The 14,593-nt window shown below is 37.2% G+C and overlaps 2 protein-coding genes across 3 annotated transcripts; both read right to left on the bottom strand.

Moving 5' to 3' along the window:
- Positions 1 to 2,303: 2,303 nt before the first annotated feature.
- On the bottom strand, positions 2,304 to 3,254 carry LOC108992803. Its single transcript, XM_018967449.2, has one exon. The coding sequence runs from the start codon at positions 3,207 to 3,209 to the stop codon at positions 2,589 to 2,591; it is 621 nt and encodes a 206-aa protein (XP_018822994.2). The 5' UTR covers positions 3,210 to 3,254; the 3' UTR covers positions 2,304 to 2,588.
- Positions 3,255 to 4,083: 829 nt separating this feature from the next.
- LOC108992845 lies at positions 4,084 to 8,644 on the bottom strand. Of its 2 annotated transcripts, none has more exons than XM_018967528.2 (4): positions 8,579 to 8,644; positions 8,272 to 8,448; positions 4,711 to 6,285; positions 4,084 to 4,471 (listed from the first exon to the last, which is right to left on the bottom strand). In XM_018967528.2, exons 1-4 carry the CDS (start codon positions 8,594 to 8,596, stop codon positions 4,439 to 4,441), a joined length of 1,803 nt encoding a protein of 600 aa, XP_018823073.2. In that variant the 5' UTR covers positions 8,597 to 8,644; the 3' UTR covers positions 4,084 to 4,438. The 2 variants fall into 2 exon arrangements, with proteins under 2 accessions (XP_018823073.2, XP_035547673.1); XM_035691780.1 differs by lacking the exon at positions 8,579 to 8,644 and adding an exon at positions 8,053 to 8,101 and having other exon boundaries at positions 8,272 to 8,329.
- Positions 8,645 to 14,593: the final 5,949 nt, after the last annotated feature.

The raw sequence follows: 14,593 nt of genomic DNA, 5'->3' as shown, positions 1-14,593 counted from the left end.
TATATTATATCGGCATGGGGTGCCCTCTGATCCGGCATGCACAGGGCCGGCTCGTCCATTAGGTAATTGGTTAAGGCCTTAATGGAATAAAGTCTTCAATATATATATATATATATATAAAGTAGATTTTTTTTAAAAAAATGTATATATTTAATAAAAAATTTTAATTAACTCAATAGAATATAATAATTATTTTACCGAATATATTTCTTTTTTGTTATTATTAGTTTAATATATAATTAATGTAAAAATTATAAATTGCAACATTTAATTTTTTAGTATTCATAAAAAAAATTTGTATAATCTTTTAAAGAGGCAAGGGCCCATTTTTTTTCAAATGTATAAATTGCTTATAGAACTTTATTGACAATAATTATTATAATTGTGTATAAGAGTCTAAAGTACTTATAAAACTAAATTTGATAAAATTTTCTCTAAATAAAAAATTCCCTAATAAAGATTAAGTCAGTTATTAATTAAAAATATAATATAAAATCTTAATCAATAATTTTACTTTACAAAATGATAGTAATTATTTTTAAATAAAAATATAATATAATATAAAAATAAAAATAAATTTATTTATTTAATTTTACTTTAAAAAAAAATTCACTCAAAATTTTAGACTTAGCCCCGAACATATTGAGCCGGGCCTGGGGATGCATATAATAAATGACCAGACATTATAAGCATATATCTCATTCTCATCAGAATCCTTAATCTTCGTTCAAGTGGCCATAATAAATTATAGAATTAAGTGCCGTTCTTTATTTTCTGTTTTGCATGGTAAGATGTCAAATCAAGCTGTAATTTAAAAGATCGAGTGAGCTGGAATGGAGTTGGAATAGATCAATTAGGAGAATCATGTGGATCTTAACACTATTAATCATATACTAAGAAAGGACGACACTGTTGGAAATTGGAATAACTTCATTTGGTTGGGTATATATATATATATATATTGGACTCCTAATAGTGACGGCCACGAAGCACAAGTCAAGGAATCAAAACATTTTTTTCAATTAAACCCGTGAATAATTAATATAGCTGCAATGAATAGATCAACCGCGTGATTATTAACCACAGGCGAGTTAGGCGTGAGTGGAGATAAAAATTAAAAATAAAATAAAATATTATTAAAATATTAATTTTTAATATTATTATTATTTTAATATTTAAAAAATTAAATTATTTATTATATTTTATATAAAAATTTAAAAAAATTATAATAATAAAATAAAACTTTACTATCCAAACGGGAAGCAGTTCAAGTACTACTTCAACAAAAGGAAAAGGCAAAAACAAAAAAAAAAAGGGTGGGGGGTCGCTGTATAAGGTGCTGTCCTGTGACTGTGTGGTAATCAGTCTAATAGGTAGTACATATCAGTTGGCCCATGTCATTTATGAAATAACGGTGTCTCCTACTAGGAGTTGTTGACACGGTTATCGATCCTGTGTTTGTTATGTCGACAAATCCCAAGTTCGAAAGATAGCATTAATTTACGCACCAAATTAATTAAAAATACAGTTGATATATGCATTAATATTCATACTGCATGCCTTATTAATATTACCTGATAATTACTGTTTCCGGTTGGTTCAATTACGTTTTTAAACAGCTTTATGTTAATGTTGTTGTACGTGAAGTTGTTCGATTTTCTTCCTAATGCATGCAATCACATGTCATATGTCCCAGCTCAGTACGTACTCAAATATGCGTGTAGCTTTCATAGCTAGAGACATTCTAAAAGAAGTAGATGTGTTTGCAGTCGTTACAGTTATCTTTCAAGCTCAATCATAATGAGTAGATGCATGCAGCATGAGGCTATGAGCCACGAGGCTCTTATCTCCGGGTTCTTTCGGCCCTTTGGGACCACCGCTTCACATAAAGTTTGAGATTTGAACCCAAACTTTAACCTCCTGCAGTCGTTGCATATTAATGCTGATCAGAATCACCTGTGGAAGCTATAATTATTCCAATTTGTCTATGCGCCTTGTACATCTCAGATCCATCATAGCCTAGCTAGCATATACTTCTGATACAAGACTCTGCTCATATCCATCTACAGTTCTCCTTTAAATACCACAAATTGAGCATAAAAGCAATAAAGACGACAAAGCACACAACCTTTTGAGTGAGTTTAGCAGGTTCACCCCAAAAAAAAAAAAATTAATATTCATTTCAAGAGTTAGATGAATTAATTAGAGAAAAATGATAAACACATTGCATACATCATTTTTCACAACACATTACACAATTATGAAATAAAATGAAGGATAATTTAATAAAATATTTTATAAAAATAATATCACTTTACAAAAATAGCCTCACTTTTAAAAAGGGTTGATATATAACATTGGGATGAGTTTCAAAATATTGTGGTTAATGCCCTTCTTATAATTCGACCTTTTGCTTTCTACTCAATCCCCGTACGTGCATCTGATCATGAAGTTAATTGAGACTTTGGTCTACTTAACCGTGAATGGGGCTGGCCGGGGATATCGAAATCAAATTCGACATTAAAAATGCCTCTTAATTCTATATAAATATAACATTAATTAATGCATCCCAAAACTTGCGTACTTAATTAAGCACATGACGTCCCTCGAGAGGAAAGGGTAGTCATGTACGACACCTTTTGAAAATTCAAAACTTCAGGTCGTGCCGGTTTCACAAAGGACTGGCTTCTACCAGCTTTCTTCGCATCGGACGCCAAATGCTGCCTGAACATGGCAATGAAAGTTTCCACTCTCTCGTTTAGCTCCTCCTTTGACAGCCTCATTGGAGCCTGATCTCCTGCGTGGTCTTCATCAGGATCATCCACTCCATCTATCTCATTTTCATCACTTTTTTTCCGGTGCACTTTGTGGCCGCAGTGATCTTGATCAGCTTGTGCGGACCCCGTACAATGCCTCTTGTTCTCGTTCCTTTCGATCTTCATCTCCGCATGGTCGTCATTGCATTCTTGATTTTCGTTGGAGGCGGAGCGTAGAGACGTGAAAACAATGGCTAAGAGGACGAGGTTGAGGGCGAGAAACACCCATGCGCGCCAGTACTGCTCGACTAAGGACGTTATTGCGCGTTTCACGCATGCCATTAAAAGAGCTGCTCCAGCTGTGAACAAAACTGTGTTCATAATGTCGTCATCTTCAAACTGGTCTCTCTCTTCAGTTACTCTCTTATGACTCTTTATCTTCCTCATCTCCATATTGCGTGGGTCTTTTTCTTTTTTGGCAATATAGGATCGAGAGGACCATTTGAGTCTTGGCATTGGGGTGTCTCGCTTTTATAGAGAGTTGGAACCGAAAAGATGCCTTTTTTGTTTTCGAGTATTCACAGTGATGAAGAGGACCAGTGGGGGAAGACAAGCAGACAGTGTGTCTGCACTAGTGCAGCATTCACCACAACCGCAAGTGAAGTCAGTATGATTGCTCACCGAATTGAGCCCAGTAATTAAGTTCGTATTTGTTTAGTTTCGCGTGCACGCTACCGACCCAACCATAGTCATTGCCTCGGAATTAGCTAGCAAGGTAAAAAGTGGTAAGATATGTTTTGGGTTATGTAATTTTCAAGTCTTCGCTAATTTCACCTTGTAGATTAATGAAATGTTTGGATTGAAACTGCTATGACAATAATTGCCAAAAGATACAAACTTTAGAGGGATTAACATAAAAAAAAAAAAAAGTTAATCATTTTCAGAGTTGTGGGAGTTGTGACGTGGTGTTTAACCATGAGGAAGACGTGGAAATATTCTCCTACTTATAGCTGCGTGGCTTTTACTTTGGAAAGCAGATTGGCAGTGCTCACTCGCAGTTTTGCCGGTTGATGAGAGCAATGGAATGAATGAAACGTGACGATGCGCAGCACGCTTGTTGGATACCTAAATCATATCAGAAAATGACCCTACATGCTGAGTTATTGTACAGCAGCATCAGTAAAGCATATCATTTTTCTCTTCTCTATGAGATTTCTTCTTGGGCAGGGGAAAGGCGAGCTTTTAGGACATTGACTAAAAGCTGCTTGCCTCATAAAATACATGTTACATTGTAAAAGTTTGCAAAAAGGAAGTCTGAAGTCAGAGATTGCAATCGGGGGATTAAGATAAATTGGGTTACATGACTTAAAAGATCAACACCATTTTCGATTTAGAGCTAGTTACAAACTGAAATTTAAAAAAACTAATACGTCGCAAAAAGTTTTCCTCATCTTTTCTATCCCTCATTCCTCTAACGACTCTTCTATGTAGTAACCCCTACACACTACATGAGTGAGAGAGCAACAAGATTTGATAATCCCTCTCTGTCTCTCTGTCTCTCTCTCTAAAATGCAGCCAGCTGACATTAACCTTTGCAGCCACCCTGCAAAGGTTAATGTTTTCTTGAATGGCGAATCATGTACAACTTTCTACTAGTTAGATGTAAGAAACGGTGACCTTTTCTACCACCATCTTTTCCCAGACAAAGAAATGAGCTGCACAAAAGGTGAAAGTAAAATAGAATATTAAACAAGCTTAATCATTTAGCAACATAAAACTCGAAGATCATGTAATTATGCACTGGGAGCACCAAAAATCCAAGAGAAACCAGTTGTTTGTATATTTGCAATATTTTCGTAGTCTACCACCATGAAAGAAATACTTAGTTCATTTTTAAAAAGAAAAAACATTTAGAAACAATCAAGAGAGTAAGAGGAAGGGGAAAAAAATCAACCTGCCGGGCAATCTGAGCCAGTCGACGACTATCTCTAGATGAGTCGTTGATTATGCTAGAGTTGTGTGGCATTGGCGCATCACTTTGTTTATCTCCCGACCTTCTCTTAGTGGTGCTGTTTTCAAGAGAAGCATTATCATCAGGGTAGCTCAAGGATTCCTTCTTGCGCTTCCTACGAAAGGTGTACATGAGAAGCCCGTTACTATCTCCTTGATGAGGAGAACCATTTGTTGCTTCAGATGCTTCAGCATCTTTCAAAGAAGAGTTCATCAATGGTTTGTTGAACATCCCATGATCCAACTCAGAGCCTGGATTCATCAAATTCTTGGTAGCATTAACTTCATGTTTTACGAATGCAGACTCATCCACCAACTCCATATCCTTCCGTGCCGCATTCTGGACAAATCCAGATTCATTAATATCCTTAATGTCAACAATAAGATCAGCAGAACCTGATCTAGGATCTACATCATGTGTAATTAAAGTCAATCCTGGATCCAAACAGATTGATGGCTTTATCCCCGAATCGGTTTCACTTATTCTTGACCTCTCTTCACCAGATTTAACATTTCCATTTATTGAATGCGAAGAAGTTCTTTGGCACAAAATTACAGAATATGGCTGACAAGGTTTGCTTAGCAGCTCATCAGAACAAGACCTAACTGAGGCATTGGCATCCCCACTTTCCATCTCTTTTTTTCCTTTTCCTTTGTGGACTTTCTCTTTGTCTGCCTTGAAATTCGGTACAGTACAGGCACTCTCAGCAGACTTAACATTCCCATTGACTGAGAATGTTTTACAACAGGAAAGAACAGAAGATGGTTGACAAAGTTTCATGAGCTGGTCAGGACCGGGACAAGACTTCCACGAAGTAGCTTTGGCTTTCCCAAACCGTATCTTTCTTCTTTGTAATGTGCGGGTCTTAATTGGGTTCTTCACTTCTTTGCCAATTGAGGAGTTCATCATTTCTGAGTTGCTGGTCCTAGAAAAGGGTTCAAGACATTTTCCTTCATCCTTATTACTCACTTCAGTGATCAACTCATTCTTTTTGAGAGAATGTTGATCGTCTACATCTCCAGAAGAAGGCACCTTTCCATCCATGAAGTTTCTTTCAAATGCACGAATTCTCTGTGTAAATCCATTTTTGTACAGTTCAGATTCCTTGCTTCTCGTGATTATGGAGGCTAAGTCAGAGTCATTAGCACAATAATTATTCATCAGAGAAACACTTGGTCGTTCAGATTCTTTTGTTGCAATACAGGAATTATCAACTGAAACTCTCTCATTCAATGGCTCATTCTTCATGTCAGAAGTCATCATAGTTTCAAATCCTGAATTTGAAAGAGAGGGTCTGATGGGATCAGCTGCTGCATTTTCATCAAAAGATGCATCTTCCTTCTTGATTTGTCCATTTAAACTTCGCGTTTGGTTGCTCTTCACTTTCTCCAATGCACCCCATACCTGTTTCAACTCTGTTCTAAGATCTCCTATCACATCCTCTGCCTCATTGAGCTGTGCTTCAAGCTCTTCTATCCTTTTCTGCTGGCCCAAGGATGTCATATCCGCCTCAGTGGCCTGTAAACAAGGAGAAACTGGTCAATTCTATACTAACTGCTTACAACAACTCCAAAATATACTGGAGCAGCCACCGTTAGAAAAATTCAAGTTGCCCTTTCAACATTAATGCAATGTAGTTGCTAATATGCTTGGATGAACAATGCATTTCATTTAACTTATAACTAAGACTACCCAAAGGGGCAAACCCACCATCGAACCCAGACATTGAACATCCAATGTTCAATGAATGACACCTTTGACAGCATACGTAAACTGAATGAATTGGTAAATTATAATGATAATACTGAAATTTAAAGTGCTCCTCAGTGTTAATGCATTTTGTTTTGTTGAAAGGAGGATGCTGTATAAGAGTTGGGTAGATTGAAAAACAGGAATAAAAAAATGAATAGCATGACTTTCAATTGACCAACTTTTTTATTTTTCCTTCTATTCTTTCTGGAACAGATTGTGTCCAGACCAATTGAAAATTTATAAGGGGAAAAAAGAGAGAAGAAAACGGTGGACTCTATTTACTGAAGTCGCTATGTAGACCTCAAAGACCTAGCAGTAACACATTAAAATTGAACATTTGAGGATACTTCATAACAAACTAAGAAACAATTAACCGGCAAAAGTTGGTAGTTTAAATCTAGCTAAGACCAGACCACTAAGATCTACAGGGAGGGCTAAGGCCTAAGGGGCTCTTCCTCCAACCCCCAAACATATAAATATATACCATGCAACCCAATATGATAGAACTTTTTCAATCCCCCTCACTTTTCATTCTTTAAGCGTCATCACTGCTCCAAATCCAAGGAATCACTACATCCTTGCTGCTTTCCTTACACCAAAAAGTAGTGCTGGAATCTCAGAAGTACAAATGAATAAAAATGAAAGTAGATTATGAGTTACATCATGAGATAATGTGTTGGAAGTAGAAATTCTGTTTTCCATCACAGATTGGTTTATTTCGGTACTTCAAAAATTCTGTTCCCGAAATTGGAAAGAAGTATCACAATGAATCAATTTTGCTTGTGTCATCCAAATATGCTTTGATCTATTGGCATTATTTGCAATTGCTTCGAGAAATAAACAAATAAGGGGAAGACTCTGTTAACAGTTGAAAAGATGAATGAATAAGATGAGAGATACCAAACTTGTGGCAAACTTTAACATACAAGGAACAATAATAAGCCTCATGAGCTGTAACAGAGACTGTACCATACTAAGTTTTCCATATATGTGTGCCTGCGTGCATGTGTTTCCATATATGATGGATTTTAGTAGACATAAGAAAATTTACGCATTATATCTCTAGCCAACTTTGGAGATAATCCAAACACAAGCTCCGATACAATTTGGCAAGATACTGAAGCAGATAAAGACACGTCCATTCTAGCACTGGCTATGGCTTACAGTCATCCAAGGTACAGTTCGGTTAGCATTTGGGACGCACTTTCCTTGCGCTAGTTGCTTTACAATAGCCGCAATAAACGAGAAAAGTACTTCCAGCATACTAACCAAGAAGTAACTAAAACACAAGCAAATTTGCAATGCCAGTTTCCTGTTACAGATTTAAAGTAATTTTTTTTTTTTTTTTTTTTTAATTTCAAAAACTAAAAGAATGCAAAGACTTTCAAAGACTGAGCTAAAGGGAGCCCCCAAAGACCTCCAATTCTGAAAATGTAGCAACCGACAGAAATACTCGGTTATTTAATAAAACGTCAGCATTCCCCTTCGGTTTGGTTCACCAGAAACAGAGAAAGAAATGAAAAGAAAAGGCACCTCCGTTTTGTTTCCATTTCACCATTCCCTTCTGAGAATCAAACAGCCCCTAATTTACATTCGAATCAATGTTATATTTAAAGATCGTACAAGAACCTCAATTCTAGATCATAAAACTGATACAAAATAATAAGAAGTTAAAAAAAGAGAGTGAGTGCGTAAAGAATGAAACTCAAAAGTAACGGAATCAAGGACATTGAAGTTTACAAAACGGAGCACCTTGGAATCGATCATTTGCTTCAAGCGGACGAGCATTCGGAGCGCCTCGTCCTTGGTGGCACGCAGATCCTGCTGAAAGCGAAGAGCTTTCCTTTCCGACGTCATTACACGTGCCGCCGCCTCCTTCGCCGTGTTCAGAATAATCTCCGCGTACGCCTTCTTCAACGCCAACATTTTCTGCATCCACAAAAAACCGAAGTTGCAGATAGAGAAAAATAATGTTAGATGCTGGCGCCAGGCGCGGCACGTCTAGCAGTTGTTTGGTGGTGGTTGAGGTGCGAGTTTTTGGAAGTTAGGTTGACGTTACCTGAGCTTCGGCTTCCATGAAGGCTAGCTGCGTGAGCGGGCGTTATTTCGGGGTTCGGAGTTTGTGAACTAAAACATGGGTCGTTTTCTTCTTTTATGTTTATTTGAATTACGAATTTACGATATTGCCTGTTGGTAATCCGTAATTTGGTATTGCTCGGCCTCGGAGTCGGAGGTTGACTGCCCCTGCCCGTTATTAAGGCTTTTCACTTCGCTGATTTTGCCTTTGGCGAAACGGGGTTTCTTTCGTCTTTTCGCATTCATGGCGCGCAGGAAAGGAGAGGTGAGGTGGGCCCATCGGATAGGACGGGACGCTGCATGTCTGCCTTTCTGGCGCGCGGGTCAACGACGCGATATTTTTCAAATTTTGAATTCACACCGTTGTGACGGAAGCCTCACCCTCACTCACGTGATTGAATCTAACGTTAGCTTAAGGCCAGGTTTGGGGCCAAAATCAAAACACAAAATTCTCATCTTATTTCATCTCATCATTACATATTTTTTAAATTCTCATACAAAATATAATAAACAATTCAACTTTTTCAAATCTCAATACACATTTTTTCAAATCCCAAAACAATAATAATATTAAAACTTAATATTTTAAACTTCAAAACAAAACACAAAATTCTCATCTCACCCCCCAAACCTACCTAAGATAACACCAAAATCCGATTGATATAACGATAAATTCTCATTATCACATTCACTAGTTCGGACTATCACTCAATTTTCAAAAGATTAGAAGAAAATATTCTCATTCATTCAAAATAGTATATTACAATAAAAAATGAAATAAATAGTACTAGAGTTCAGCTAGCCCTCCCCAAATTATTTCCTCTAATAACCTTAATCTCAAACATAAATCAAACTCTTAAATTTAAGGAAACAATCTTATCAAATACCTAAAATAAAAGAAACAAACTTAAACAAATTAATAAATAGATAATCTCCTTAATTTGAATGAGATATTCGGCCAACCCTTTAGCAACCACCCAATCCCCTAAAATTAAGGGGTTGCCTCTTCCCCTAAGTTCAAGGGATTTGCCAACCAACCCTAAAATCAAGGAATTGGCTAACAACTTGATCATCATCTAGTTGACCTTCTCTTGGACGCCCAAGGACCCATTACCCGAGTCCTGAGCCATGCATGCACCCCAATGCCACCCTCCTAACCTCGGCACGCCTAGCCTTCTTAGTGGCATTACGAATAACCCTTCTTGGATCTCCATTAATCCTCCCCCTTCAAGACCGACCTTATCCTCAATGTCCAAATCTGAGGATTAATCCTTGAAAACCTGAACACTCTCCCATGTAGCATCTTCGATTGGGAGCCCCCTCCATTGAACCAAGGCTCCGGTTGCCACTTGGCCCCCCTTCCTCACATACTCCCTCAAGTCATTAGGAACATCGGCCTCTAACTCCCTCTCCATGCCCCTATCTTCCACTTCATGTCCCTCACTCAAGCCCCTCGATTGGGAGGCCAATGTGATAGCAAAATATTGCCCCTTATCTCAATAGCTTCTCCATCTCATTAGGTCTCACAGCCTTACATCCCTCTATTCCATTCATCCTAATGGTCACCCATTTGCCCCCTATCATAAATTTCATAGTCATTTTTCTATAGTCCGAGACTATCTTCCCTAACTCCTCTAACCATTCCACATCCAACACAATGTTCAACTCCACAATAGGCAGAGAATATGAATCCACTACAATTTCAAGGCCTTGTGTTTTCAAACATATTTTTTTAAATACTTCTCTACACCTCAGCTTCTCCCCGCTAGCTACCTTAATCTCGAATAGAGTGATAGAAGTCATAGGCAATCCCAAGCTCTCGGCCACTTTAGAGTTGATAAGTTTAGGGATGAGCCATTACCAACAAAAACCCTTACCTCTATCTTGCCAATATGAGCTTGTGTTTTCATCATTCTAGACCCCACAATACCCGTCAATGCATGGATAGAAATTTGAGGATCTCCCCTCACGGCTTCATCTTGTTCTTGCTCTTCTCGCCCTTGCTCTTCCTCCCCTATGTCTTCCTCCTCATCCGACTCCATCTCTATGAGAAAAATTTGTTTGGCTTTGCATTTGTGGCCCATTGTGAATCTCTCATCGCAATTGAAATAAAGCTCATTTTCTCTTCGTTGTTCCATCTCTTCCCAAGGTAGCCTCTTCACTCCCACAGGTAATGGTTTGGTTTCACTTGATCCACCTCCACTAGGACCTCCCGGTGAGAAGTCCTTGCTAAATGTTTGGTTTGCATCAAACTTGGAAACCATTGGGGGTGGTTTCTTCACCTCCAAGCGGCTATCCTTCCTCAAATATTGGAGTTGATCTTCCTTAATCCGTGCAACCTCCAATGCTTGCATCAAGGTCTTCGGCTTCTTAAGTTTTACTCTGCCGCCAACTCACTTTTCAAGCCGCCCACAAAGGTCCTAATGAGGGCCTTCTCCGACCGCCCATGTGCTCTAGTGAACAAGTATTTGAACTCCTTTTGATAATCTCTTAAAGATCCGGTTTGCTTGATCTTTGAGAGTCTCATGGTAGTTCATATACTCAGTTGGCCCGAACCTCCTCAAAAGCTCATTGACAAACTTCTTCCATTTCAACTCCCTCATTCGAGCCCCATCGGTCTTCCTCATCCATTTCCACCATTGGTTGGCCTCTCCCTAAGGAAGTAAGCGGCATAGGACACTTTAGCATGGCTCTCAATGTGATTGTGCTCGAAGTATTGCTCGGCTCTACTAACCCAAGTGCTCGGGTCATTACCATTGAACTTGGGAAAATCCCATTTTTGGTTTGAGAACTTCCCCCCTATGTGCATCTCTCCACTCACCTCGGTTCCCTTCTTCCCTTTCACTTTCCCTAGTTGATTCCTCATCAGTGCTTGATAAATCTTGAGTGGATGAATCTAAGTCATCCACCCTCTCCCGGTGTTGGCTTCTCCTAGACCCCACGAAACCCTCAAGACTATGATATCTCTCGACTCTTTTCCTATGGCACCTCCCATCTCCATTCCTCATTTGCTCCACCAATTGGTAGAGCATTTCTTCTAACCTTCCAAGCCGTTCATTGGTGGCGGTGTGTTGTGCCTCCAAAGTGGCTTCAAGGTTCTCAATCCGCTCCCTATGAGTTGGTTGTCGATCGGCTATGGCTTCCTCTCCTTGGGTTGGACGCTCTCAATGAAAGTTCCAATGATGGAAGCCTCACTCTCACTCACGTGTTTGTGGCGTGTTGGGTGATTGAATCTAGGGTTACCTCAAAGCAACACTAAGATCCAATTGGTATGAATCTACGATGGTGAAAATTAAGACTAACTTGGGCTAGCATTCAATTCTCGAAAGATTGGAAGAGAAAATTCTCATTCATTCAAAATAGTATAATCAATTACAATGAAAAACCAAAATAAATAGTACCAGGGTTCGGCTAGCCCTCCCCCAATTATTCCCTCTAACAACCTTAATCTCAAACATAAATCAAATTCCTAAGTTTAAGGAAACAATCTTATCAAATGCCTAAAATAAAGAAAACAAATTCAAACAAATTAACAAATAGATAATCTTTTTAATTTGAAGGAGATATTCAGCCAACCCTTTAGCAACCGCCCATTCTCCTAAAATGAAAGGGTTTGCCTCTTCCCCTAAGTCCAAGGGATTTGCCAACCAACCCCTAAAATCAAGAAATTGGCTAACAACTTGATCCTCATCTAGTTGACCTTATCTTGGACGCCCAATGACCCATCACTCAAGCCATGCATGCACCCTAATGCCACCCTTCTAGCCTCGGCACGCCTAGCCCTCCTAGTGACATTACGAATGACCCTCCTTGGATCTCTGTCACGTTGCCGTGGGTCGTGAGTTTCTTTTGTGCCAAATGTTTGAATTATAAGATGTATGGATGTGGGTTTCGGTTCTGATCTAAAAACTCAATCTGATCAAGTAGCTTAGTTTGGATCGGATAGAAAATTTATTTGGTGGGTTTTGTTTCTCCATTTGTGGCACCGAATGGATTTTGGTCCAATCTCGAGGTGGAGTTTTTTCATCCCAAACAGATTGATTGAACTACAAATATATATTTTTTAAATATTTTTTTATAAAGTATATATATATTATGTTATATAATAGTTATATAAGTAAATTATGTAATTTTTATCTAACCTATGACTATTGACAATATGAAATATGAAATATAAAATATATAATTATTAATTATCTAATATCAATTAACTAATATATAATTATCAATTTTGATAATTTGAATTTAGGCTAGTTTTAAGTAAAAAATGTGCAAATAAAGTTAAATAGTTTTATTATTCAAAATTATAAACATTGTGGTCTTTTTTTATACTAATGGACCAAAAATACACATTGCGTACTTTTTTGTATACTTGAAGAATGATGGATTTTTTTATATGATTGGACCCATTTGAAACTGGCCTTGATCGATATGGATCAACCGGACTGATAGCTAACGGTCTGATCTGGTCTACTAGAGGTGATCGGTTGGGTTCGGTCATGAAAAATGATAGACTGGACCAATTTACACCCCTAGATATGGTATTATAGTATGAATGATAAACATGATTATATTTCTTAATTTATATTATTTATTTTATCTTTTTATTATTGCTTTACATAGCTTATTAAAAATATAAACATAAAAAGTAGATGAAAATTAAGATTTTAATTTTTTAATTTTTGTGTTTTTGAGTATTTTTTAATAAATCACGTGGCATCACATCAAAAATAAAGCGAATGATATAAATTAGAAGGCATAGTAAAATTACTTAGGAATTATAAGATAAAGCCTATACCATATGGATTAATGCTTAATTGCCTGTAGGTGTAACACTTGGATTCAATATATTGCAATATATACATTGAAGGGGATAAATTATCCCAAGCCAAATAATCAGGCCTAGCCCATCAAATGGTTCCAATTAGAAGACAACAAAATAAGAGATGAAGAATAGATAAAGATGAGACAATGAAAGATTATGTGTTAGGAGGAAAATAAGGAAGAGACGGAAAGGAAAAATGAAATAGTGGAAAGAAGAGAGGATATCAGACATGCATGGGAAAAAGTGGTCGTTCCTCACCACTACCGAGGAGCACACGGAAAGAGGAATCCGATAAAAAGAAACAGACAGACGACTCTAGGGGGATTTCAACTTCTTTTTTGGCTTCTTCAACATAAGGAGAATGAGACTAATGACGACATTTTTTATGCAAGAAAACGTAGTTTTGATTTTTATTATACAGTGAAGATGAGAGAGTGTAAAACAAACATATTATAGTGAACTTTTCCTACCCAAACTCTCCATGGACGTAGGCAATATGTCGAACCATGTAAATTTGAGTGTCTTCCTCTCATTTATTTTTCATGCATTTACTTCTTATTCATCGCTATAGATGTATGTACCGACGCTATATAACTACACCGGACCACTATCGGGGACTCCAAATCACATCGAGCAATGCTCAGATCGCCATAGCGGGTCGAAAATTATTCTTTTTCCCTTTTCAATCTGTTGTGCGATTTTTTCGACATTAACATATATATACATATATAAGAGAAGTGCTAAGCCACACAAATATTTTATAAAAATAATTTTACAAATTTATGTTGTTTCTTGTAATACGTTAGATTTATTTTATAATAAAAATAATTTTACAATTCATGTGATATGTTATATTTATTTTATAATATAAATAATTTTATAATATGATGTTGTCAATTTATAAGTTTATTTCTATTAAAAAAAAAAAATTGTGATTAAAGTATATATTAATGCGAGCCAATTTGATAGGACGTCACATAGAATCGTAAAGCAATAAACTCGTGAACTATTTTTTTTAGGAAAAACATTTAACTTGTGAAGTAATTATTATAAAACAAGTGTTCAAAATCACATCCAAAATGATTGATAAAAGAGAAGTGGGTCGGTAGTTAAATTAGGCTAAAAGCTTCGCAACTTCCATAACATTCAGTTCACTACTACAAGTGTTTGACA

Source organism: Juglans regia, chromosome 1, assembly GCF_001411555.2.
Source record: "Juglans regia cultivar Chandler chromosome 1, Walnut 2.0, whole genome shotgun sequence".
In the NCBI taxonomy this organism is placed as follows: domain Eukaryota; kingdom Viridiplantae; phylum Streptophyta; class Magnoliopsida; order Fagales; family Juglandaceae; genus Juglans; species Juglans regia.
Note: the sequence above shows the minus strand (reverse complement) of the source record. Positions and strands in the feature narration are given on the sequence as shown.